General features: G+C 39.2%; 1 protein-coding gene across 3 annotated transcripts in view; it reads right to left on the bottom strand.

The window, feature by feature from the left end:
• slc12a5a (solute carrier family 12 member 5a) overlaps positions 1-27,989 on the bottom strand; it is a 154,350-nt gene that overhangs the window by 34,433 nt on the left and 91,928 nt on the right. For all 3 annotated transcript variants that reach the window (XM_071494612.1, XM_071494613.1, XM_071494614.1), the window contains exons 2-3: positions 13,428-13,528; positions 12,839-12,976 (exon numbers count right to left, since the gene is read on the bottom strand). In XM_071494612.1, coding sequence (XP_071350713.1) covers positions 12,839-12,976; positions 13,428-13,528 — 239 coding nt within the window. The remainder of the gene's footprint in view (positions 1-12,838; positions 12,977-13,427; positions 13,529-27,989) is intronic.

Raw genomic sequence — 27,989 nt, 5'->3', positions numbered from 1 at the left:
TGAAAAATTATTGATCCAGAACATGCAAAAAGATGTCCAGCCTAAACCATCCTAATCCAGAACTGTAGTACCACTAGGTTAAAGGAATAGTTTGACATTTTGGGAATAAGCCTAATTTGCTTAGTTTACGTAGGATAGCACAAAGACTGGAAACAGCTACAAACAGCTGTTTTTTGATCTGGCTTTTGCTCAGATTAAACAAACAAGATATAAAATGTTAATTAGTGAGCTTTAGAGGTGCAGCTTTAAATACCTTTGCACACTCAGGCCAGCTGTTCTGTCTTTTTAACTAATATATTTCTCCAACAGCGGTTGGTTATTACATTTGCTCGAACAGGATGGACACTACACAAGATGGAAGATTTAAAAAAGAAGCTCTGCACTGGGAAGTGACAGCAGATGCTGAATTCATAAACCACACTTATAATCACATCATCCTGACAAGTGGCTGACATCATATGAATAATATTATGTCTGATGCTACAGTATGTGATTTGTTTGGAGAGGCTCGCTTTCCTGCATTAATAATGTACGGTTTGCAGAGAGGAGGAGAGAGAGCAAGAGCAGAAGAGAGAAACGGAGAGAAAGCAAATCCAAACAGGTCTCACAAATATAATTATCTTCTAATTTTCTTTAGATAAACAGCAGCGCAAGAGCTCAAACTCGGAACTGTAATTAGTGAGTTATCACTTTGAAAACCCCCGATCCAACTGAGAACAGCAGCAAATGACTCATAGACATATCATATCATATCATATCATATCACATCATATCATATCTTGGCACATATATTGCATCACATTTCTTACTGTTATGTGGAATTACATTAACACAGCTTGATATACAGTAGCATGACATATATTCTGTAGCATATGTGAGAAATCCTGCGAAAAAAACAAAAACAGAATGTATCAGACACCACACTTGAATTAATATTCACTAAAAATATAGTGTTTATTCTCATGTGTTCTCCTGATCCTAAGCAAGTTGTATTTTATATAATCATCTAAACAAGATCATAAACATAACAATAGCTGCCACCTTCTCAGTCCATTATTATTATACAGACGAGAAACCTAAAATGAAAGAAATTTATAATGACAAGAAATTGAGTTTATTTGAATACTGAGGCATTTCTTTTTTTTTCTGAGACTTTTTTTTTTGCTAAATTTATTATTTATTAGTTTCATGATGATGATGATGATCAAATCCTGATCCACTCAGTAATTTTTTGGTTTAGGAATTTCAATATTCAAAATGGGGATTGACTGGGCAACATTGTCAAGCTGGTGAGTAAACTCACTGGTGAGCAGAAGTCTTGTTTCTCAGACATTTTCAGTCAGTAAATCACACAAAAAGCTAAATCCATCAAAGCAAATCCAGACCATCCTCACTTTATGGAATCTGACCCCCTCCCCTCTGGTCAGATACCGTTAAACACAACAGGTTCAAATTTTCATTCATCCCCTTTGCAATAAATGCTCATGTTTTTTAGTGTCTGTGTATCACTTAGCACTTTATTTTATGCCTGTTGTTATTGCTGCAGTGCTTCTTTGCTTATCACATAAACCTTGCATTCTGTATTATGTGTTTGGAATCTGAACTCTTAATATCTTCAGATGTCTTATTGCTTGTCTTGCGTTTATGTTTGCCTTGCTGCGAAAATAATTTCCTCACGGAACAAAGAGATCAGAACTGAAATGTTAATCTAATATGTTGTATTTTTTTGTATGTTGTTTAATTTTCTATTGAGTGACACCTAAACATCCTTTTATCCTTTTGTCACAATGCATTTGTCACCATCTTTAGGTGTGTGTGTGTACAGTTATCTTCCACAGAGCTGAAATGTAACCCACAATCTTGCCTCTGTAACAACTTAATCTTCACAGGAGGGAATCTCTTGACCTTCAGCCTCACTGGGCTTTAACCAGAGATCCACATCGTTGCCTCCACAGGTTGCTGGATGGAGCAGTGGAGATCAAATCTCATCCATCTCCATCATCTCGCCCACTATATGACATTGATTTGCACAGTTTGTCTGTCGTCTATGCAAATCAGATTTTGACTCAGTGCGACTGTGCCCTTCAGTGTGTGGCAGAGAGGATTTTTCATCACCTGCTTGTCAAAGGTCTTAATAAAGTTTTTTTTCCTTTGTATGAACACTGAAATGCTGAATGGGCTCCCAACTATGAAACTACATTTGTATTACTATATAAAATATTCTCTACGTACAGTTTATTAAATGTTAGACAAGTGGTCCAGTATTGGTGTCAGACTGTGTTTCCTCAGTTATTCTGAGGTATGGTTCAAAATGTAGAGTTTAGATTTCATTTACATTAAAACCAGACAGTCTGCCTATTCAAACTGAACTTTGGCCAGAAAGAGAGGGAGACAGATTTTTACCCACATTTAAAGTAAATACTTAAAAGAATAATAGTTTACATAGAAAAAGAAAACTCAAACTGGGGCCACATGAGTAGTTTAATTTCTGACACTGCCACTTCTTTTTACCTCCAAATTCTTTGCTTTTCATGCCTCTCCCCCAAAGTAGAAATGCTGTAATTAAAAAGTCTGAGTTTCCATCGGCAGGTCCTTCAGGGACTTGGTGTGTAATATACATTAGCAGTCAGGTGTTGCAGGCAGAAAGGTTCCCCTGCAATCAGCACTTTGTTGTTAGACCCTAAACTGCTGCTGCTGCACAAAGTGGGCTGAGGTCAATTTGTAATAACAGGTAAGTTATTAAAGGGGAAAACCTGTGTGCATTTTCATACTGTAGTGTACAATAGCAGACTTAACACCTTCAAGAGGATGAATGCTTTCTAAGTCCTCTCAAGGTGGGTGAGTCTAATTAGAAAGGATTTCTAAAACTTCAGTGACCTTGTTTTGTGGCTTTTGAAGTCAAAAAGGTGAACACATATATTCCACAGCCTTTTTTATTTGGCCAAATCCTTTGCAGTTTCCACTTCAAACACATCAAAACAGAAAAATAAAAACTAGACTGTGGGATCCAAAAAAGATAACATCTTAGCACAATAGTTTGTCAGAAAAGCTGAAAGGTACAGCTGTAAAAATTAAGTAAGTTATTTTTGCCCAGTTCTCACTCACACGTGGAGGAAGGCAGGTTAAAAAGCACAGCCCGACTGAAAATAATGATTACAGATTATACAAAGCTGCCCTAAAAGGTGTGTAAATACGATTCAGTGTTACAACAAAAAGGTGTTTATGCCCCACAACACTCCACAGGAGAGTAACATAACTGAAGTAGGCAATAACCCTCTCCAGACTACAAAATGTCATTTACCTCGCCTGCTCCCCAAAACAATGGAGAACCACAATCAAGCAGACCTTGTATGTTGGCCCGCTGTATGAGTGTCTGCAGTAGCTCACAGCTGAGTGATAAATTATAATCCACATTCAACAAGAGGCTTTGAAAAACAGTGTTTGTCCGCTAGAAATCCTGGGTGTTACATAAGATGTACCAGACACAGATAATAGATACTGAGAGGGCTTACATCGAGTCTGAGGACCTAAACACGATAAAACACCTCTGCGGCTTTGGTAAACAGCCTCCAACACAAAAAAATCTGGTCAACTAATGGATGATTCTAATGACTTTACACTGAGAAATCGCCTGAAAGTGATGGAACACTTGTGTATGCATTGAATCCGTGACCCTGTTGGGGAAAAAGGCTGAAAGTTCATTGAAAATGCCGCTTCTCTATTTTCATCCAATTCATGTTTCATTTGTTCATTTGTACACAGGGATTTCAGTCCCGACCAGTGTCCGCTCTGACAAACACAGATGATCACACACACACACACGAACACACACACACACACACACACACACACACACACTCACATACAGTATGAGTGTCTGTTTAATGGGCTGGGAGCCAGCAGAGTGATGATTTCCCTGGAGAGCGAGCCACCGTGACAAAAGGGAACACTGACTGCTGCAGAGCCACAGGTAGGCCAATGTGGCGCCACTGAACTTGGAAGAAACAGCTGCCCACCAACCCCCTGGGAAGTGCAGTCACCCCACTGCATGGATGGCTCAGGTGTGTTAGACGCACAACAGGACCCTTCAATACATCTACCCTGGCACCTACTTCAGATTCACTGCCTCCTGCTGAACTACCACTTACCACTAGCTTCTCACCAGACTGGACCATTCTCTCCCTCTCTCTCTCTCTCTCTCTCTCTCTCTCTCTCTTTCTGTCTCTACACTGTCTATACCCATCAGATGCACTTCAGGCACACAATCCACTGAGCTCTGAAGCTCACTGAAGCGATAACCAAACACGGTATTGCATAAAAAAATAAATAAATACGGATTCCCTCCATTTCTTTCTCAATTTCACTGTAAAAATAACAGCACTGAGTTATTTGTTCAATTATTTAAATCAATCTGTTTTAAGGCTTCCTGAGTTTCCTCTTTGATAGCAAATGTAGAAGTGGTGGGACCTTGTTGTAGTGTCGCAAAACCTCTTAGGAAAAAGGTTTGGTGGATGACTGGGTGTGAATGTGACATGGGAAATTCAACCCTATTTAACATTAATATGAAGTTTCTCATCAGACTGAAAATACTTTCTATTAGGAGACAAATTTCCAAGACCATCAATTTAATCAAAAATTCAAATAGAAAAGGGAGGATAGACTGTGGGATCCGAGAGGGGAACATCTTGGCTAATGTTATAAAATCTTTGCTTTGTTCAAGATGTTTGAGTGGTAACATTAGAACAGTTCAGGTTAGGAAAATATTGTGGTTATGGCAAATAAAATATTGTTACAGTTCCTTTATGGTTAGGAAACTGAATCATTTGGTTGATATAAACTAAATTAGTCTGTTCTGCGGTGGGCCCATTTACCACCACACTGAACTTTCGCTATACCTGTGTGTGTGTGTGAAGTGTGGAACTGTCCAAAAGGACCTACTATTTCTAAGATAATGGAATAGGTAGGGGGGAGGGGCTGCAGTTCATGTTCTGCCTCTAGCCAACAGTCAGAACCGGTTTCTTTTAACCATGATGGCAATGTTTTCCTAACCTTAACTAGTAGATTTAGTTGCCTAAACCTTAACCACAAGGTGGCAGATCAGAAAACACATAAATGAGTCACTTTGGAACAACACTATCATTTAGGTATCAGGACCTCATTCATAAATTCCTTCATACCTTCCTTGAAAACTGTACTTTTACACTGTATATTACTTATCATAGACTGTATTGATCATTATTTTCCTTTCCTTCTCTTTCCTCACACCCCCACAGTCTTATCTCAACCCTCCTACGGACTTCTCCTGAATTGCTGAGGTTAAGCAAAGGAGCCACTTTTTCTCTATTAGACATTAAGAGCTTTTAGAAGAGAAGAATTAAAAAGGGAAGGTGAAAGGAACTCCATATTCTTGGCCAGCTGCAGGAGAACGAAAATGAAAGTGAAAGAGGACAGAGGAGTTAAGGGGAGGAATGTGGGGAAACTACATACACATGTACATCTAACATTACAGTACAGAGGAAAGGAAATGTCCAGGCCCTCGAGCTCGGGGACACCCTGCTGACCTGCTTAGGCTGACAAAACCAGCGGCATCTTTAAAATCACTTCTTGGAGGATTTTTATGCTCAGGGGCAGGACGAGCCTCCACACTGAATCTCCAATACATGTAGCCCCAAATTTGTATTAATCCCCTGTTGGAGCCGCACCTGCCTTCATAGGTCACCATCGAATCATCATCGCATCCAATCATCATTGAATCCAACATCATGAAAGTTTTGTCTGTCTCCATTTCCATCAGTAGATCAGAGGCTTTCCATCAATCAGTGTATATGATGGTTAATTCATCAATAAATTAATCCATCAAAGTAACATGTTAGGAGGAGAGGAGGAGAGGGAACAAGAATGGATGGAGAGGAAATTAGAGGAAATAAAAGAGGAGGAGAAGATGGACATTTGCAGTTTCATTACTGTAGAGGCAGAGACAGAGGCGTGAAGTGGAGTGGGAGGGTGGGTGGGGGGAGGGGGGGGGGGGCAACGACAGTGAGGGAGGCAGACTGGGAGCTTGTAGCTCCATCTCCACGCTCTACTGGCCAAACAGGAGCTGATAGGGGAAATGTGTTTCTACTCAGGTGTGCTGAATTATTAAACGGACAGCGAGAGGAGAGGCCAGCGAACATCAGCCTCCCTGACCGGCTGTGGATGAACCAGTCGCTCAGCGGTCAACACTGTGTGTGTGTGTGTCTACGTGTGTGTAAAAACCTTATTCACTGGTTATCTGTAAAACACTGACTGCTGTAGCCAAAAGTCCTCTGTGGTGCTGAAGGCTCATCACCTCCAAATAGCATCTACATGTGTTACTAGAATATTCTAGGTTAAAAGCCTCAAGTGTTACCACCAGTTGTGAAACCTCTCTTTAGAGATTCAGATTCAAGGCTAAAAGTCTCCTTATCCACTAATGATCACATTCTGGGGAAGTAGCTACACTGAATCTCTTGGTTTCTGAAATTCAGCTCAGCAGTAGAGGACAGGTGAGCTGAAAATGTTTTCACTGCAAAAGCTCACCTTCAAATAAGCAACAGTAGCAACAGTATCGAGATTTCAGAGATTTAAGATAAATCTGGATTTTTTGTTTTCTAATTCAGATCAGTCATCAATAATTTATCTTGAAAAAAGGTTGAGGATTTAATGCAAATGGTGAAAGAGAACATTTATCCTAGATTAGAAAAAACTCAATTTAAGATATGACTTTTCTGAATTGTCCTTCTCTTAAGTGTAGTAAACTTTAAAAAATCAGTTGATTAATCAATAATTGATTGACAGAAAAGGAATTGGCAACTATTTGATGGTTGGTTAATAGTTTCATTTTTCAAACGAAAATGTCAAAAAAATGGATTGGTTAAAGTTTCTCAAATGAGCACATTTGCTGTTTTTCTTCGTCATTTAAAACTGAATCTTTAGTTTATTAACTTTTGGTAATCAAAAATCAGACTTGGTGTTAACATGTGTCTTCAGTGATCCGATCAAGTTCCACATGTGGCCCAGACCACCTCTGAATATGGTCTGAGTGATCAGATCTCAAATGCGTCCTGAATGCGTCTATGGGTGCGTTCACACCTGTACTTAGAGCTGTCCACTTGTGATCGGATCACTCAGGACGGATGTTAATACCAGGCCTGAACAGGGCCTTTGCTAAATGGCTATAAGCTGTGAAATTTCTGTTTAGCACCACAATGAACTCACATGCACGCTGCTGTGATATATAACATGAACTGACATTTATCAGGATACATCCTTCACAAGGCTGCTGATGGGAATACTGATCCGATGCACCGGTTTAATGAGAAGGGGAGGGAGAGCGCGATGGGCGGAGAGACGGTTGGAGCAGTGCTAAGAGCAGGGATCATAAAACACCCAGAAAAGAAACAACGTTTATGTGAGGGAACATTACCCTGCAAAGGCAGAGAGTGCATGGAATAATGCTTCTGTAATTCTTGGCGAGAGAAGTCATCTAGAAAATTACTTAAAATAAAATAAAATGGTTTGTATTGTGTTTAGTTTGGTCAAATTTGCCAGGTATTACAGAACAAATACTACAGTATATGTTATATTGGATTTTATTAGTCAATGAAAATATGAGAATCTACTGAAAACTGAAATCAGATTTCATATGTTGCCATTTTGCACATCACAACTGGATGCAATACATATAATAATAAATACAATGAAGTAAGACACAAATTACTGTATTTGGCAACAAGAAAGAAAAATCTAAGTAACTATTCAGCTTCATTTTGACCTAGTAAGACTAGAGGCCAAGTAGGAAATTCAGCAGCCGTATCAAGACAAAAACTAAATCAACTTTTTATCATTTCAAACATATAGCAAGAATTAAAGATTTAGAGAGGCTAATTTTGCCAAGGTGCACTACTGCAAATGTCTCTTGTCTTGTCTTCCCATAAAGATCATGAGACAACTGCAGCACAGTCAGGATGCTGGTTTCTAATAAGAACTAGGAGAACTGAACACATTTCCCCTGTTTTTAAACCGTTACACTGGCTTCCATTTAATTTTGGAACAGATTTTTAAGTGTTGCTCATTTTATAAGACACTACTTCCCAGACCCAAAATAAATTTCTAATAATGAAGAATATAAACATAGCTCTTTGGGAACCAACATGGCAAAGCTGCATTTAGCTACAATACTGAAAACAGATGGAAACAACTTTTTGATGATTTGAAATGTGTCCCCTTGTGACCCGCTTTCAAATCTAAATAGCAAAATTTAAGTTTGTTTCAACTCTATTCCATTTTATTTTCCTCTGTTTTTGTAAACCTCTGACCTTCCTGATATTCTGAACGTGTCAACAAAGATTTGCCTATTTTCTACAGAGCAACGTAATCATTTATTAGGAATCATGTCTCTGTCAACCTGGCAAATGTTAATTCCAATATTAACTTTTTTTTTTAGCTCTGTGTTGGTTTTTTACATATAGTATAGAGTGGATTTAGCTAGAAACAATGCTGATGTAAGCAGTGAGAGTGAAATAAAACAATGAAAAACCAAAACAATGAGCTGAAAGAAGCTAAAATGCTGTGCTACGGGGAATCAGTGCAGAATCAGGTGATAATTCTCAATGTGTTCATCATGAGCAACCCTTTCAGATAAAAGAAGTAATTTGATTTGAGGTTAACATACACATATGTACAGTAAAAAAATATTGGTTATAGCAGTTTAAATGTTGCTCTAATGCATTTATTTTGTGAGCTCTTTGGATCACCTCTGAGTTTAAAAGGTGCCTTGCCTCCCTGTGTTAAAGGAATAAAGTCAGAGAAGAGAAAATCGCCGGCAGATTAGCGGTGACTGGTTTCCATCTTGACCTGTGCGACCTCCAGACTGCTCCCTCATGTCACACGCCAACCAAATCTCTAATCTTGGCTTTCACACTGCGACAAAGAAAGCCTGCTGCTTTGCTCTCCCTCTCTCACAACTCACTTACTCCCTCACTCGAGGGACCGATGATGAAGGAGATGGAGAGCGGGGAAGAGGGAGTGGAGTGAGAAATAGAAGGAAGGCGATAGGGGGAGGGAGAGGGGTCGTTGTGCGAGCGATAAAACGCCACAGGCTGCCTTAATGAAAAGCCTCTCATGGCGATGGAGAGATTGCCTGTGGAATGTGCTGCTGATTGGAGAAGCAGCAGCTTGGTGTAGCGTGCAGACTAATTAACGTATTGAAGGGGTTGAGGTGACAGGGGGGAGATTAGACCTGCTCCCAGGGTTAGCTGAGCTGGGGACTGAGCCAGACAAATACACCTTACATCTGGGACAACTGGGAGAACTGGGATAATGAGGGACTGCACAACTAGCAAGCAGTAACAAAGTGAAGACACCTGTGTTTTTTTTGTACAATCAGGAAATAATAGGAAGTAGCTTTACAACCTGTTTGAAGGTTAGGTCCCCCAAATTAGATTTGTTTTCAGAAACAGTGTTTCTATTACTCTTGATAATCCACAGACCTGATTTCATGGGGTGTATTTCTTCAGTATAAAGTTGTTCACAGTGAGGACGATCTTCATAAACTGAGTTTCTTGTTTCTGAAAATAGACTATGTGCATGGCTAGATATCACCAGAAGCAAAACAAAACAAAAAGTTTTACGATGCCAATTAGCATGAGCTGACATTTAAAATATGACATTTTATGAACATGAATATAAAGTCTGGTTTCTTGGCGGGAACTTTTCATTGTCTTCATAATACAAAAGGTTATAATACGCCCTCTGAGCAGTGCTACGTCTTCAGGGCAGCTTGGAGGCTACAGTGATCCACTATCAGAAAGTGATGAGATGGATTGGGGCTAGCTGGTTAGCGCGCTGACTTCAGTAGAAGAAAATATGTAATGGAGACAAGAGTTAACAATGGCTTTGCTTTCCACTGCTGGAGACAGCTCTTGGTGAGTAAAGGAAGTTTGATGCTGAAGTTGCAATGTTTCTTCTAGACTGGTAAGTTAACAGCTGTTAATGTTAATGCTGGCTATGTAGCAATAGCAGAACTTTGCCATCTGTAGAATGCAGGTTTATTATTAACCTCGGAAATAACAATTTGACCAAAAAAAAATCCCACTAACTGCTTATTTTCTGGAGCTTTTAGCCACTTCTGATGGCCTTCATCAGCTTGCTCAGCTGTCATTGAGGTGGTTTAGTTTAGTTTTTAACAAGACCATGGGCTGGATTGTGGTCTAGTTCTTAAGACACGCTGTCCAAACACGTCAGAGGTAAAAATGTGTTCATAGTTGTTCTGAACGGCCTCACTGGAATGTGAAGGAGAGGGGAGGGGGGCATAAAATATCGTCTAAAATGGCAAACAGCACATACTTTCAGACTAGGTTGTTCACATTAAAGTTTCACAAATAGTTGTGTAATGAATGAAAAAAGAGAGCTAGTAAGAGAAGTACAATGCCGGACTCTTACTCTCACTTCCTTACAACTGGCCAATCACGGCATAACGTTGGTTTGAATGCTGGCTCTGTCTCGGAGAGTTACAGAACTGGTCGGACGTCGATGCCACCCCCCTCATATGCAGTGCTGGAAAGGTGTCGGGAGGTGTCCAACACTATAGGACAATCTAATATGCAGTGTGGAAGGGTATAAATCCAGGGCACACTTGAGCAAAACAAACCTTTGCGCTAAATGTTAACGTCAACATCCTAGCATGCTCACAATATCAAAAATTCAATACTTAGTTGATCTGATAACAACTGAACAACTAAAACATCTCCATGACAAATAAGCAAACTCAATCCAATGATAAGATCTGGCTAAAATCTACAGAAAAACCAAATGGAAAGGGATTTTTTTTTTATTCTTCCATGCACTTTCACTTTCTGTTTGCTTTACTCAATGCTGATTTTGTCACTATATTTTGTGTAAGAGAGGTACACATGCAGAAATCACTATGGTCATGAGGTCAGTACTGCCTATAAAGCTTATCTCCAATGTTGGTTTAAAAAGTTTTTTTCCCTGAGGATCTACTGTTTATCTATAGGACTCATCTGGATTCACAGTGGATAAAGTCGACAGTGTATCAGATAGACACACTGGCATCCAAGGTCATCATCAGTGATTTGCTTCAAGGTGAGGAAGGAGGAAGACCTGAGTGAAAGCAAAACCACACAGGAGGAAAAGAAAGGAGTGGAAAAGTGAGTTTTAAAAGTCACTTTGAAATATGTAAACATGTGAATCAGTCACTTTTCCACCAGCCTGCCACAATAACTTGGCATAATGTCTTTCATCATTTGCATCATCATCATCATCATCATCATCATCATCTTCTTCTCATTTCAGCTTTGCTATATTACATCTTGCTGTGCAGCTAAAACCACCATTTCACACAGGATTAATAATGTAGCAGCCTGTCTGTCGATCAAGTGCCAAGAAAAAACTAACAAAAAACGGCTGACCAGTAAACTCATTTCTGCTGGCAACTCAACACCCAACAGCAGAAAATACCAGGGGATGATGTGGAAGGAAGTCATTAGTGAGTGGCATTTAAGATGCAATCCAGTAACATGAGCAGGGGATTTATAACATCAACAAAGAATGACTGACAAGTTCTAGACCGGTGGAGTTTTTCTGGCTCCCCAGTGAGAGTGTTAACAAAACAATAAAACAAAACAGTGAAGGGATTTGTGATGTAATCTAATGGAAATCTTCAAATCTATATTTGGTAACACTTCATGACCATCGCTTGGCAACAAACATGGTAACCTTTCTCAGGTGAACAAGTTGTCCAGAGCACATCATAAACAAGATTACAGCAGCAGCAGTGATTCATCTATGCACACAGCATAAGACTGGTGTAAGTTGATTTGAATCATTTGTTTAAGAAGGAATCATCTTTCAGACCTGAAAACCTGCACTTTTTTCTGCAGACAGCTTAAACTATCATTTCATCTTTATTAATTACACTGCAGCCGGTGACATCATTAGCTGTTTAACACTGGTACTGCAGCAACATGCAGACTGCAGCACCGTACATATCCTATTAAATGTGCTTAAAAGCAGCATATTGTTAAGAATATTCAAATGTTTTTACAAATAGATAATAGACACCTCAACAGCTATATGCATGATGCATCATAGGGAACCCTTCCTTTTTGCTTATTATACACAATGACTCCAGAAACCCCATCAATGCTTCTGTGTTCACTGTGACACACTTAGAGCTACTTATTTGCTGTGTTAACTGATATTCACTAGAAATACACTAGAGGACCAGTGTCACCTGATTTTTAGTCTGCTTGTACATCCTCATGCAACCACAATTTGTTTTGTTTACTGCTATAGAAGAGATCACAGTGAGAGAGGGGAAGACAAAAACTGGGAGAAAATGCACATATGCTACTAATCTTGCATCACAGTATGCACAAAAACAAACAAACAAAAATTAACAGCAAAAGTTTTTTTTTTAAATTAGAATTTTATCATTTTATGTTGATAAGATAATTTCCTTCAATTTTTGGAAAAATAAAAACTAAAAATAAGAAGCCTCCATGTTACACTTTGCTTGACATGATTACATTGCTATTGTACTTTGCTTGTACTGTTTTCATGATCTTGTTTTAACTACAGTCGCAAGAACAGAAATATCTTGCTCCGGTATAAAATCATAATTCTATGAATTATTTTGTGATATCAACATAAACCAATGGTAAAACCAAACACATATAAGTAATAATCAAATTCATGCAGTTATCTATGACATACAATACTCCTAAACACAGTATATTTGCAAGCATGAATGCATAGATGCATATACTGTGAAGCTTGATGTATTTCTGGTAGATACCTTGACAGGTTTCTTGCGTGATGACTCGGCCTCGTTGTTCTCGGCCTCCTCATGCTCCTTGCTACCTTGGGGCAGGTTGGAGTAGTTGGCCAGGCTGCTGAGAAGAGATGACACCATGGGGCTGGTGTCCATCTCCTCCTGCAGAGAGACAAACACAGACAGGAAGGCTGGAGTCAGTCATCATTGTTTTTAACCCTCTCAGTTAAAGTGAAGTGACATTTTGCAAATTCCAACCCACCTGCAACAGAAAAACTAAGTATTTGCACAATAAAATTTTCATTGACTGATTTTGTTTAACTTTTCTTGTTTGTTCTAGAAATCCCACTGAGAGCAAAATGTAAATACACTGGTGTAGATCTTTGGTAAATTGCTTTGTTGAAGTTCTCTCCTGTAGCAGTGTGAGATTTGCTTGCATTAACCTAAGGTCCCCACATGCCCTTCACACACTAATTATCCTCATTAATCAGTGTCAGAGCCCCTATTCAATCACTGAATCGTGAGAATGAGTGTATTCCGTTTCTTACTATCATAACTGTTAACAAATCTGTGTGTGTGTGTGTGTGTGTGTGTTTAGAATATAAGACTGTACCTCAAACAAGGCCATATTCTTGCCGTCATACTGCTGGCTCTTCTCTGCGGCAGCATCACTGCTGTTGATGAAGGGGCTGCTCTCCTTGGGGTTACTGTCGCCTGGAAGAAACACACACAAACACAACATCCCTGTTAGACTGCACTGAAATAAAGCAGAGCACCCAGCCAGAACCAAAATGCACGAGCCAGACAAGACCTTCTTCGTCTCAGAATAACCCTTTTATGGGCTAACAACCTTTTTAAAGCACAGACTTACTTTTGAAAAATTATTTACTTATAAATCTATTTATTGTTTCAGCAAGAAGTCACACATACAGAGGGCTTGAACAAGAGGATTTCTGCCAGAAAAAGAGGGGGAGGCTTGTAGTCTCCATAAAGCGCCCACAGTCAGAAATGCAGAGGAACAGAACCATAGCTAATGGAGTGTGCATTCACAATATGTGCAGTGCTATATATTCCATTTGGCCATGGGAAGAAAGCAAAACTGGAACATCTCAATCAGTTTGTCGCTACACTGACAAACCAGATCACAAGTTTGAGGGCTAACACTGAGAAATAATAAGAAATGTTCAAGCACATGGCAGCTTTTTAGCCTCAGAACACACAGCAGTAGAAACAACGTGATGTTATTTAGGTGACAGCTTGCTGTAGGCATCACGCATCCATCGAGGAACATCTGCCCACATGTTCACAGTCTAAGAAACAGGGAGAATCTCCAAAACAAACTATTTCAGTACTCTTGGGAGATTCATTGATTGGACATTATACAAGATCACTGACAAGATCATTGATTTCAAAATGGATCACAAACATCAGACATTGGTCCATCCATTTTTACAATGTGACTGTTCCACTCCAACCATGTGTATCAGTTTTACAGTAAGAGTTTTTTTTTTTTTTTCGACTACTTAAATCACTCACTCGCCTAAACATTTCATGAAAGCATAAAAACACAGGGATAGAAGTGAAGAGAAAAGAGAAAATGAGCCGACCTTGGATGTTAGCGTGCTTATAATACAAAGCTTTCTGAGGCACCTTTGTTTCTCAAATTAGGCCCTTCTAGCAAATAAACATGTTCATTGTGAAGTAGAAACAGGGAGTCTTGAGTAACTGTCACAAGCAGTAGTTGTTTCCTTTGCTAGGATTGAGAAGAAGTTGCAGGTTTTGGACCATTTTACACTGAAAAAAACCCCAAAACAGCTTCTGGTAAGATTAAAACTACAGGTGCTTACTGCAGCACACATAACTGCGATAAGAAATGCCTTTGCCTGTGTTTGCCAGAATTACAATGGCTGAATTGTGCTTCTAAATTAGATACTTGTGGAGGTTCTCTGGGTTTGTAGAGAATCAAGAAGTTATAATAGCTTGCACCCTTCAGGAATTTAAGTACACGTGAGAGAGCTGCAGTTACATTTTAGCGGCTGATATGGAGGCTACAAAAAGTGCAATAGGTCAGATTGGGCTGCTTCATCTGTTTACCTTCATATCACTGGTGCAGATATGTTTATTTACAGCAAAGAATTATAGGGAGCAGACTGAAGAAAGGCTCAGCAATCTTGTTCTTTATTCTTCTTCTTTTGTGTGAATGACTTTGCACTCTGTAATCTTGCAAAACACTTGCCAGTGCAAATCTAATCCTCACTGCAAATGTGCTTTTTGTTAGACAGAGAATAAGAGAAAGTAAACATGATTACTTTTGGAATAATTATTAAAAAAATAATACTGACTCATCTTTCACATAGTGTTGAAGCAGTGTTATGACTCTTTGCCCATTATTCTGAATCATTTAGGACGGAGTACAAGCTGTCAATCAAACTCAGACAGAAGGAGGATAGAAATGCCACATTAGGTTTGAGATAACTTCTATATACTGTGTACTATAGTTTGTCCATCAGAGAGCACTGACAAGTTGATTATTCAACAGTAAAATGTCCCCCTCCTTATGTGTTTATGTTAAAAGAAATGAAAAAATATGTATATTGCTGTATATATCATTGGGTCATCAGATTTTAAATTGGCATCAGTCGAGCCACAATAGTAATATGAGATTTTAGCATGAATTAAAATGGTTTAAAATGGTAAAAATGGTTTATCCCAATGATTCATCCATTTAAGTCAGACAAAGTTCAAATAATGGTGGGCTGCGCTTGTGTCCAAGAAACCGAAACGTTGTGACCACAGCAGCAGCATCTGGAAATGGACCAGAACTAAAAAGCAACAATGTGTGATTTTTTTGGGCCTGATGAAATTGAAAGTGACCTAAATCCATTGCAGAACAGTCAATTACGCAGCACTTGAAAGATTGGTCCACTGTCATTGATCAACAATGCGAGACAAGACAATAAGCACTTCCCTCACATTCTTAAACATGTCTAGAATAAAAAATAAAGGAATAACTAAAACTACGTGATTCTGAGTCATATGTGAGTCTGACTTGATTTGACACAGTAGATATATACTGTGTGTTATTTTACACCTCACTATTTAGAGCCTTGACCTTTGATTAGCCTTAGCTCTTGAACTGTGTCCTGGCCAGACGTTTGCCCTTGTCAGGAAAAATAATTAAATTCAGAGCCACTAAATTCACCAAGTACAATGAAGGTCTTGGTGGTGAAGGCGGCGCAGACTACACTGGCTTATTTGCGCCTTCTCCTTCGAGCATCTCTTGAGGGAGACAGCAGATTGCTCTCCCTCTGGCTCTCGGTCCTGTCTTGGACTGAGCACCGCGAGACCAAGTTATTTATAGCCAGGATGCCGCAGCCATGTGCCATGACGTCGGGGCACTGCTAACAGCCGCCACACTGTTCTACAGAGACAGAGCAATAGGGCCACTCAGACAGGGACACTGAGAAAAGGGGCCGTGCATTAAGATTCGGAGCATGAAAAAGAGCACAGGAGGAAAGAACAGAAGCAGGCAGAGGAGAGGTTAATGGAAAGAGATGGAAAATAAGGGAATAAGAGTGGAGATGAGAAGTTGGAGAGAGACACAGATAGATAGGGCGAGCGTGAATAGTGACAGTGAGCGAGATATGGGCTCAGGCAGACAGACCTGAAATGGGAACCTGCAGAGGGAAGAGAGGGAGAGGGAAAGAGAGACGCACTTATGTCTATGGCTGCAAAATGTAAAAGCCTCTGCTCCACTTAAGGTTGAGTTCGCTTTGACCTACAGGTAAAAACATACACGGCGGTTAAAAGCGAGGCGAGAGCGTCCTACAGAACACGTGGATTATTTAGTTGCCTCTTCAGACCATGTGAGGATGATACGCCTCTATAAATATAAGACATGCAGGAGAATTATATCAGGCCTGTTGTATTCTGCAGAGATGAGGTAAACATCTACGAATATAGATGAACAGGTGAATGCAGCGTATACACCAATCTGTACATTTAAACACGGACTGATTCTGAAACCACTCCCTATTTGCTACCTAGCTACTTTATTCACTCTAATAATAATAATAATACAATTATATTAACTGATGAATCATTTAAGTCATTTGAGATGCTAAATATTCCATATGTCTATTTTCTCTGATGTAAGGATTTGCTGATTTTCTGTTTTTTTATAATTTCAGATTTGTGTTGGTGTTTAAGACCATTGGTCTAAAAATAACACAAGCAATTTCAAGATCTTTGGCCTCTTTTTTAGTATTTTTTACAGACAAAACCATTATCAGAAACCATTACGTTCCTCTGAGGGATGTTAAAGTCCTGCTTACTTAAATTTTTTACATTTGTTTTTATATATTTGTAATTGTTTTAATTAGTGTCTCTGTGTATGATGATCTTTTTTTGCATGACTGAATGTGCTTGTTGTGATCTTGTCATTTGTTCTCATGTCTCTCTTGTACAATGTGTTGCAATGTCACTGAGACTTTCTGAACAAATAAACCTTAAATAACTAACTACATGACATCAGTAAATTTGACATCTTTGACATTTACATCAAGGAATTGACAGTTTATAGGAAACAGTACATTATTATCCAAATAATATACAGTTATACAGCTAGATTGGGTGAAAAAAAGCTCTTAAAGAATCCAAGCAGCTGAGGATTGTGAGGGAAAACTAATCCTTAACAACAGCTGTGGCAGTAAACAGCGTATGTCAGGTAACAATAACCCTGTTGTAAAGCTGCATGTATGACTGGACGTTACTGTTCAGCTGGTAGCCAAACGGAATGAATGGGCCTGTGGTGTTGAAGCATGAATGAAACAGATGACAATCAGCTAATGCATGTGTGACTTCAGTTCTCAACCTGAACTAACATTATGCATTTTGCAACACTGCACCTGTCAGTGATGGCAGAAAATGATGATGCTTCTGAAAGCTCATGTTACCTCTCACTATACACAACCCTATGCAGTCATTGCCATGAAGGGAATACACACACATTAACATGCTCTTTTACACACACACACACACACACACACACACACACACACACACACACACACACACACACACACACACACACACACACAGTGTTGTATATCTGAAGAGCTAATGCCCCAGAGACAACTTCTCTATCCTAACACATATCTCTCCACAGTCCATTTCTCCTCATCTCCTAATAATTAAAACTCCATCATCAAAGGAATGATGGATACCCCCTCTCTGGAGAAATGGCAGTGCCCAAAAGAGTTTTGCTCCGACCACATCCCCCAAGAAGCTTATCCTCCTTCAATCTGTTGGGATCCGTCCAACAATGGCTCTCACTATCAAAGCCTCTGGCTATCTATGGTCAAAATCCAGAGCTTTACTGCTCACTGAGCATGTGATCATCTTCTAAATCCTCTACAAAACAAAAACACTGAATCTACACTCATCTCTCATTTTCATGTAGTTGACATTTTACAGAAGCAGCAGTTTATTGTGAACCCATTTAATCTCATATTTCATACACTCCGGTTTATAACCTAGTTAATCTTGTGCCAAGCAACACAATGAATGGGTTCTTCTATAATGGATACATTAATTGTGCTATCCGTGATCATCATATGATTGTTTGCAAAGGTGCTGTGTTTGTAGCCTGGGAGAGATATTGCGTAGTGCGGAGCAAGGCCATTATTTTCAATGTGAAGCATGGCTGCCACTCTTGAGCAGCAAATTTGTCCCTTCAAAAATTAGTCATACAGCAACTAATGATTATTTTCATAATGGATTAATTTGCCAATCATTTTCTTGATTAATCGATTGATTGTTTGGTCCATAAAATGTCAGAAAATAGTGACAAACTGTCACAATGTCCATCAAATTGCTTTCCTTGTCTGGAACGACAGTCCAAAACCCGGCAATATTTCATTTACATAGGACAAAGAAAAGCTAGGAGTTAGGAGTTAGGAGTTAGGAGCTGGAACTTCATAACGTTTGGCATTTTGATTAGAAAAAAGTTATTGTTACAGCTCTAATCAATAGATTAATCAAGACTAATACAGTGGTTATAATGGCACCAGTTTCACTATAAAGAAATACTGAGTTAATTTTGTGTCATTAAATTCCATTGGTTTGGTAACTTTACTCTTCTATCTTCAGCATTACTTTAAAGTCACAGTGTGACTGTGATAAAGTTTAAAATACATACATTTAAAAAATGTTTGTTGTTTACCCTCTGATTATTATTATTATTATTAATTATTAATTATTAGCATTATCATTCTCTACATCCTTTGCTCAACACAATATGACAACATAGACATTTGGTGTGTGAACAGTGTTAGACAGTGAACAGATTTGAAAAGAAGAATAAACACTATATTTCATAAATAAGCAATACACAGTATATAGTATAGTAAGGCTTCATAAACTGAGTGCTGTCCCACTTGTGTCTTTCTCTCATGTCTGTATTTTTCTATTGTCTGTGAGTATGAGCTGCACTGGCAGTCAGGACACTTCCATTGTTTGAGAGTAAATATAACTTTTACTACAAAGGACTGGAGACCTGGTCCACTGCTCTCACTCGGACAATTCACAGTTTTCCAACAGATCTTTGAACAGAGAGGCCACGGAGGATTACTTTGTGAGAAATATTTGACTTTGTTTTATTGATCCTTCTTGTACGGTGTTGAGGTGGCGACAGTCACAGTTACTGCCGTCTCGCCCTCTCTCTCTCCCTCCCCCCCCCTCTCTCCCTGCTCTGTGTCACGCTGCCATACTGCTCTTTCTCTCTGAGGACTGATTTCAAACCGTGCTACATGTTGATTCTTCAGGAGCTGACTCAACAGAGACTCAGAGGCCACTTGTTGATTTGGTGTGTGTGTATGTGTGTGAATGTGCGAGCGTGTGTATTTACATATATATATATACATATATATATATATATATATATATATATATATATATATATATATATATATATATATATATATATATATATATATATATATATATATATGATCATGCATATGTTTGGCTCAGACCCCATCAATGGTGTTGTACAGCAGCAGAAGAACGGCTGCAGCCAATTAATCTTAGTCTGGATGGAGATGGCTGGATTTCAATCACTTTATGTAAAAGTTAAAATATGAATGCTACACTTCTGTGCTGCTGCTATTTAAATGTGCCCAAAATTTATTCACAGCTACTTCATATATGGAAGTATATATAGTCTGTCCTTTTGGCTGTCTCAGACTCACACTGGAGTAAATATATGTGCTTGCAGAGACATTTAATTTGCATCCAGAGAGAAATGCTTAGTGCGTTGGAAGAGTGAAGAATTTAAATGGAATCAGTGGGATGGAAACAAACAATTAAAAAGAGACAAAGTTGGATTTTCTGGTTGCGTTCCCCGTCATTGTTCTTTGGTGCATCGCCAAATCCAAGCAGGTCATGAGTTCAGTCGCTGATCCTGTTGTCTCCTCTGAACGTCGCCACACAAACACAGTAGCTCGTGTTCGGCGATCAATGCTATAGGTCTCTCTCTCTCTCTATCCCTCCTGGTCTCTCTCTCGCTCTCGGCTCGCTGACATGGCAAGGGAATATTGGGTGGAGTCAGGTGAAGGATTAAGGTCACTTTAATCTAAATTCCAGTCAAATTGGGACTGACAGTGTATCAACGTGTACCCAAACAGATCCATGTGCAATTCTGGAAATGAAAAGACTTTGCCTAAAACTGGCCTACATCTGAGAGCTACAAGACAGCGTAATATTATATAAATGACAGGGGCAGGGCACAGAGTTCAACTTCAGATAAAACCATGTGAAAATAGGCTGAATATTAGATTTAAATCCTGTGTAGTACTGGTTGCTATGGCTGAGATCAATTAACAGGAATATCTTTCCAGCAATGATACATCAAAATATGACAAATGTAAAATTAAATTCAACTTTTGTATAAAGATCTCCATTGCAACTTCCTTGTCTCCTCACTTTATTTGTGACTATTTAGTCTCAGCACACTTTAATGGTGAATGTTTATCCGTCATCAGTACATTATATTTTGTGTTTATGCTACAATTGAATAGAGTACAGTAAATGTTCACAATATATTCATTATTCTATTTAAAAGGTTTTATTTGTTAATTTAATTTTTTTGATTACTTATCTATGCATCTGTTACTTTATTTCTGCCACTGTGACTGTCACTGCAAAGTTTGTCTTACATAAAATACTCTTGGCCTGTAACTAACCATTATTTTCATTATCAGATTATTTTCTCAATTAGTCAGCTAATTACATACAGAATAGAATACAAATTCTAAGAATATAGTGAAAAATGCCCATTACATTTTCTCTTTCTCACCCATGGTAATGTCTACCAATGTCTTTTTTTGTCCAAACCCAGTTTTCTATCTCAGAAGATGACAAAAAACTGCAAATGTTTGATTTTGAGAAGCTGAAACCAGGAAATATAAATGAGTAATTGGTCTACAATACAGTTGCATTTTTTTTTTCTTTAATTGTATCAGCTCTAATATAGTCAACTCACTGTTTAATGCAATTAACTGTATCCCACTGTCTGTATCACATTAAACAAAGTCTAAAATACAATTATAAATAAAGTTTTGAATTACAAGTTTCTTTGGATCACTAATTTGTAAAAAAATGACAAGATGAGATGTTGTCATCCTAATTTGATGAAAGAAGATAAATGATAATATTGAATTATTTCCCAGCCCTTGACCTATAAATTGACTTGACCTTTTAAATTGATTGAAACCAAATGTACTGCCTCCATCTGTACAAAGTCTTTTCAGTTTGTTTAAATTGCCAGCAAACATCTATTTGCAAATACCATGTATGCCAGGTTATGAGATAATTATTGATTATTTTCTCTATCAGCTGCTGGCATCCATTTATAATGAGATAACAATACAAGAATAAGTGAGAATGTATCTACATCATTATTTAAAAACATACTGCACATAAACTGAATTTAAAAGAGATATACACGTTTTCACACACATAATGTACAGAGGGAAAAAATAGCAACAGCATACAGTTACATGCCCACATCTGCCCACACACACTGTCATAAATAGATATTCTCTCACTGTCTTTCCTCCTATCATGGCTCCAGCACCACATCAGAGACACAACAGCCTTGTATAACGGGATCTCACACTCTGTTTTCTCCTCCTGTCTCCCACTCTTCTCTATCTTACTCCTTTTTCTTCTTTCCTCAGCCTGCTGCTGCCCTCACCTATGATGTGTTTTTTTTTTATAGTTATATTTATGCAGGGTACACAAGTGTGGCTGCATACTGTACCCAAAAATGCCCTTTTCCCCCACTGTGCTGCAGGACAGGACCTGCGCCCTGATCAGTATTCTGGCTGGTGCTTCAGCTCAGTATGAATTTTAATGCAGCCTTGCCTTACAGGGTTCGACTTTGACACAGTCCCTCTGACACAGATCCTCGCTGCTGATTGGCTCCTGAGCTGACGGCAACTGATTGGCTGAGAGCAGCAGGGACACAGGAGGATGCCTGTGCATGTACATGAGAGCATATAGCAGCTCTTAGCATGTTGACCAGGCTTCCACACTTGTCAGGGTCTGATGTCTGATGATGAATGGGAAGGTTTGGTCCAATTTCCCTTCGCTGTTGCTGCCTCGCCTCTAGCTGTGCACGTCAGGATTAATTTTTGTTTAATGGCAGGCCCCTGCAACGCCTATCCAGCAGCACCCTCTCTATCTGACATCAGGCATAGAAGGTGATTGTACGCAGGAGGAGAATGACAGACAAATAAAACCAAAGCAACCCTCCCTTCATTTGTTAATCTCTGAGACAACAGGCCGAGCAGGGGTATATCTTGACAGAGGAAGATACACAGATGTTGCTGGAAGGTGACACCTGTCAGACTCAACCTTGAAACGATGCAGAGAAGAGGCAATATGTGAATTTTATTTACTGTCTATCATAAGGAGTTGATACTTTTTATTTATAAACTCTTATCGTTTTATGGCAGAATTCAATTTATTCCCCTGCTTCTGTTTTCACATTATCACAGTGCTCTGTTCAATAATCTCTCGAGCTAATATTTGTAAGATAAGAATCTTCTTCCAATTGACATGAAAACACAGATTACAGAACGTTTCAGTGCCCTTGCTAAAGTGTCTTGAATTTCTATACATCAGATAAGAAGAAATAGAAAGCTGGCAGGCATGTAGACAGAGGCTGCTGCACTGTAAAAAAAAACATGTTTTTTTTACAGATAGGGTAGAATAGATTTCTGGCATTAAACGGTGCCCTTAAGATAAATGTAGACTGTTGCATCAATCACCCCCCCCCCATTATAGTTTCAGTCGATTAATTCTCTAAAAATCTGTCTAAACATTCCTTCACCGTCCAGCTGCCAGTCGAGAGAAGCTCTGAGATGATTAAAATGTTAATATGCTCATCTGAGTGGCCTTCATTACCGTGCACTCACAACAATTAGGCTTTAAGAGCAGCAGTGAGTGATTTTTCAATTTTTCTACCCTGAGTTTTGCCCCTCAGGCAACGTACAGACTGGCCTATCGTCCTACTGGAGGTTGTTTGGGGCTGAATGCAGACATTACTCAGGGCTGCCATCTCCTTTGCACTTTAGCTTAAAAAAATGAATTACTGAAATCTGTTTTCATTCATAGATGAGGCTCCCAAAAAGATGGTTGAGGGGATCAGGAAGATAATGCAGTAAAAGACAGTGGTCTTTATAAATAAATATGGGAATATAACTTTATTTATTCAGCGTAAAGATTCAATTAATTTTGCAAAAATATTTTTATATAATATTGTGATTATAGGGTTAGTCCACTTGTAATGTAGCAACTTACAGTTTATTCCATTAATGGTTAACCTGCCAGTTATTTTCGTGATTAATCAATTATCTATAAATGCCAGCAAGAAAAAATAAATGTCTGTCAAAGTTTTCCAGAGTTGTTTTGTCTGAGCAACAGTCCAAAACCCAAAGATATTCAATATAAAAATGATATAAAACTGAGAAAAGCAGCAAATCCTCAGATTGGAAAAGCTGGACCAAGCACATGTTTGGCATTTTTCTGAAAATTTTAATCTAATGAGTAATCTATTGTCAAAATAATAGATAAAAGAAGGAGACTCAAGAAAGACAGTAGGGGCAAGAAGCAGGTGGGAGCAGAGGGGAGGTGGGGGGGTGACAGGATGGGAGAAACGATAGCAGCTGGGAGACTGACATATTTTCATGAGGCCATGGATTAAAAATTCACCCCAACTTATCACATGCCAGGAAACCAATTTAACTCGGAAACATAATTTCCTTCTTGGTGCTCCGGTGCCAGGTCCAGACGTGAAGCCAAGCGCTATCACACTTTTATTACATTTGGCACATTTTGGGACAAGGGGCTCCTATAAGAGGGTTCAGTAGCCTGTGACAGGACGAGAGAGGTATCTTGGCTGAGTCAGAACATGGGGGGGGGGGGGTCCAATCACCAGCAGCGAAATCTTATAGATGGCAGGGATGGTTTATGCGATTGCTAGGCCTGATCGAAGGTGACAGGGCTATCATCTCAGATGCCAGGTCTGCAGCTTTCTGGCTCTCTGATGAAAAGCTGGAGGTGTGAATCGAGGTGCAAATTAACACCTGAGTGTCTTCTCTGCTGACCAACACCCCCCGGCTGTGACCATGTTCTCCATCCTTCCCCACCTTGACTTCCAAGTCAGAGAGAAAGCAATCTAGCCAAAGCCCAGAGGACAACTGGGAGGAGGGCACGTCCTCCTCTACACTCTCAGCATCTTTCCACATTTATTTCATTCCCTGGTCATCTCCTCTCAGGTGTGTTACCACGTCTCTGTGGTCTCTTCCCTCCCACACTTCTCTTCACTTTCTCCTTCACACTTCCATCCTTTTTGCCTTTTTTTTCTCACCCCTCACATCTTCTCTCCTAAACTCCTCTCTCCTCTGGAATAATAACAAAGTCAACAGGCAGGGCTGTGGACACAGAAAAACAATCTCAGACACCGGGGTGAATCGCCGTTCAACTGAAAGAAAAATGAAAACACAAATCCAGTGACAAGAACCAAAAGCGATTAAATTAAAGGAAAAGGGACTAAGGCAGTGACAGATGAATAAACAATCAGATTTATGATAATCTGCAGCCTTTTTTGGCACAAAATTACTCAAATGTGATTAGATCCTGGCATCTCTGACTTTCTGTATGTGACTGAAATAAAAAATCCAATCAGAACCAGACCGGTTAGAGTTGGGACTTTACTGTAAATATGAGTGATACAATTCTATTAAAAACATAAGAAAATATCTGATCAACTAAGTAAGTGACAATAATTGGTAACAATTTTGATGATCAAAAATCATTGTTAGAATCATATTCCAAGCAAAAATGCCCTCAGTTCTATATGAACTTCTGAATTGGGAGGATTTTTTTTTTTTTGCTTGATAGTAACATGGACCAAACAAGCAGCATAATAGTGTCACCTTCTGGCTTCTTCTGACTGGAAATTGTGACTGGTATTTTTCACTGTTTTCTCTTAATTGAGAAAATAACTGGCAGATTAATCAATAATGTAAATAATCATTGGTTGCAGTCCTATATTTAATATCAGTTGTTGGCAGGGTCTCTATACTCTGTCCGTAACACATTTAAGTAACTTTGGGTTAGAAGGAATTCCTCACTATCTATTTTACAATTTGTTACAATTATTAGGTGAGGTCAGTTTGTAATTTTTGAGAGAGATTAATGTTTTTTATAGGCAGTATAATGTTAATTTATTAAGTCTGCACTAGCTTAGTTTATGCAGAACATAATCATCAATGTGGCTGCTTAATCTAATGCGAATCCACCAAACAGCTTGAGACTTTATGTGTTTACTGAACCCTCTTCTGGTTCGGGTTCACAGGTCGACTTGACTGCTGGGAAAACTTCCACAGCCCCAGATGGTTTGTCTGCCTCTACTAGTCTAGTAATGCTCTGACTTTCCAGCTGCTCAAAATGTCAGGCTCATAGTTAGTGTACTGTCACCGTCTTTAACAATAGCAAAAGTTTCCTAATATTCTCATGACTGACTGACAGCTGCTGGGTGCAGCTAAAACATCCTTACATATCTCTATGATACACCACAATTAGTACTTCAGTGCTGACTGGCCTGCCAACTGCGCAGTATCATACCACTTCATGAGAAGAGACAGTGAGATAGACTTATTATGTAACACGGCCAAAAATAACTTCAATGAAGCATTCCACCATCCTCTCTGAAAGTCAAGGCAAGCTGGCGTGGTGGGTTGTAAGGCTGAGGGGGATAAATCTACATCAAACTAATTTGCAAGGAAGTAACAGCATAAATTCAGCTGATTGGCAATGAACAGAGAGGGTCGTAAAACTCATGCAACTCACTGGCCTGTTCAGGTGTGTGATGAACAGCGGTTTCTTCATGCCCTGATCGTGGATTGGCACAGTACACATCTCAGTCCTAGTTGGCTAGCACATGTCTTTAGGTACTTCACACTCATGTAACATAATTTTTCAATTAAAAAGATTTGTCTCCCATCCAGTGAGTTTGTATTGTCAACATCCTAACTAAATAATTTCATGAAAGACTAAGTGACTGAAGTGTGAAGTGGATCATCATACGTAGCATAATGATCCTGAAATACATTTTTTAAATCGGTAATTAAATTTTTTGGCCAATGTGGGGCAGCAGAATGAGATTTAAAGGCAATGTTGACATATAATCACACATAGAGTTCATACGACATGTTAGCAAACAGTTGCTTATCTATACATCCAGCAGGCACAGCAGCATTAGCATCAATTCATTCTGCATTCACTGGTTTCAGGCCACCTGATAAATGTGAAGCCCAACATTCACTCTTAGCTGCTAAATGCTCCACAATGTTAACCAGCTAGCATACATGCTAACTTTGTTTTTGTTGATATTTGGCACTGGACAGGTAGCTTTTCAACTAGAAACTGCAAGTTACTGCTGGAGTTGACAAGAGCAGTGAGAGGGAACCAAAACAAAGTAGGTGGCTGTAAAACCAAAACAATGAGCTGAAAGGTGTTAAAACACTGCAAAAAGCTGAGGAAAACATCTGGGAGTCGAGTGATAATTCATCACTATGTGTGACACCTTATCATATCACACACTATCATCTGACCTGTTGTTAATATAAAAATACTGATTAGTGCACCTTTAAGTTCAATTACAACTTGAGAGGCTAGTAGTCCTGCGTCAACCCAAAGACCTGACATTTCAAGGGAAATAAAAAGCAGGCAAAAGAGCAAGAGGGAGTGAGAGATCATCCATAATGAGGAGAGTTTATGGCCTATCAACTTCAATGGGAGAAGTAATGGGGTCGGGAAAGATAGACTGCAGACTCAAGCACTGCAGCAAGCAGACGTAGAGACAGACACAAATGGGGGGGCAAACAGACAGACAGACGGAGCTGCACACAAAAAGACTGGAACCTTGTTCTTCAATCTGGCCCAGGCAGATAAGACCACAGCATTCAGGGATTTATCAGGTGCCTCCGTACAGGTGCACTGCCTGGACGGCTGAGCCCAGTCGCAGTTATTTACTGATAGTGTACAGTATATGTGGCTCAGTGTGTGTATGTGCATTAATCTCAGTTTCTAACACTTGTGTGCTGTATATAACCATTTATTTGGGAGCGTGTGGGTGTGGATGTGTGTGTTTGTTTGTGTGTGACCGCTCTGCCCAGAGACCCACCGCAAGGCCGAGGCTCATCTTGTCAAAGACGGGCAGATGTTAGCGGATATTTCTAGTCTCTGGCAGATAAATAAATAATGGAACACTGGTTTGATTTAGACAGAGATGAAAGCTTTAAGAGCTGAGCTTTTTACAGCTGCGCCCTGGGAGACAGACAGAGAGGGGAAAGAAAGAGAAAGTGGCACCATGCAAACAAACACAACCATGTCCCATCACTCCAGAAATAAGTCCATCTCTTCAAAGTGCACTGGTAGCACACCTTGAATCATTGTACACTGTATAATGTCAGTGCTAAAGATGGTTTATTAAATTCTTATGGGTGCTAGTCATCTGCATTTCATTAAACATTAATGCACTATGCAGCCCAAAAACATTTTTTTTTTTTTTAACTTCAGATCTTTAGCACAGGCTCCCACAAAA

Source organism: Trachinotus anak, unplaced genomic scaffold, assembly GCF_046630095.1.
Source record: "Trachinotus anak isolate AG129_WGS33_773 ecotype Australia unplaced genomic scaffold, CSIRO_AGI_Tana_v1 ptg000013l, whole genome shotgun sequence".
In the NCBI taxonomy this organism is placed as follows: domain Eukaryota; kingdom Metazoa; phylum Chordata; class Actinopteri; order Carangiformes; family Carangidae; genus Trachinotus; species Trachinotus anak.
The sequence above is the reverse complement of the archived record's forward strand: the minus strand, read 5'-3'. Positions and strand labels throughout refer to the sequence as shown.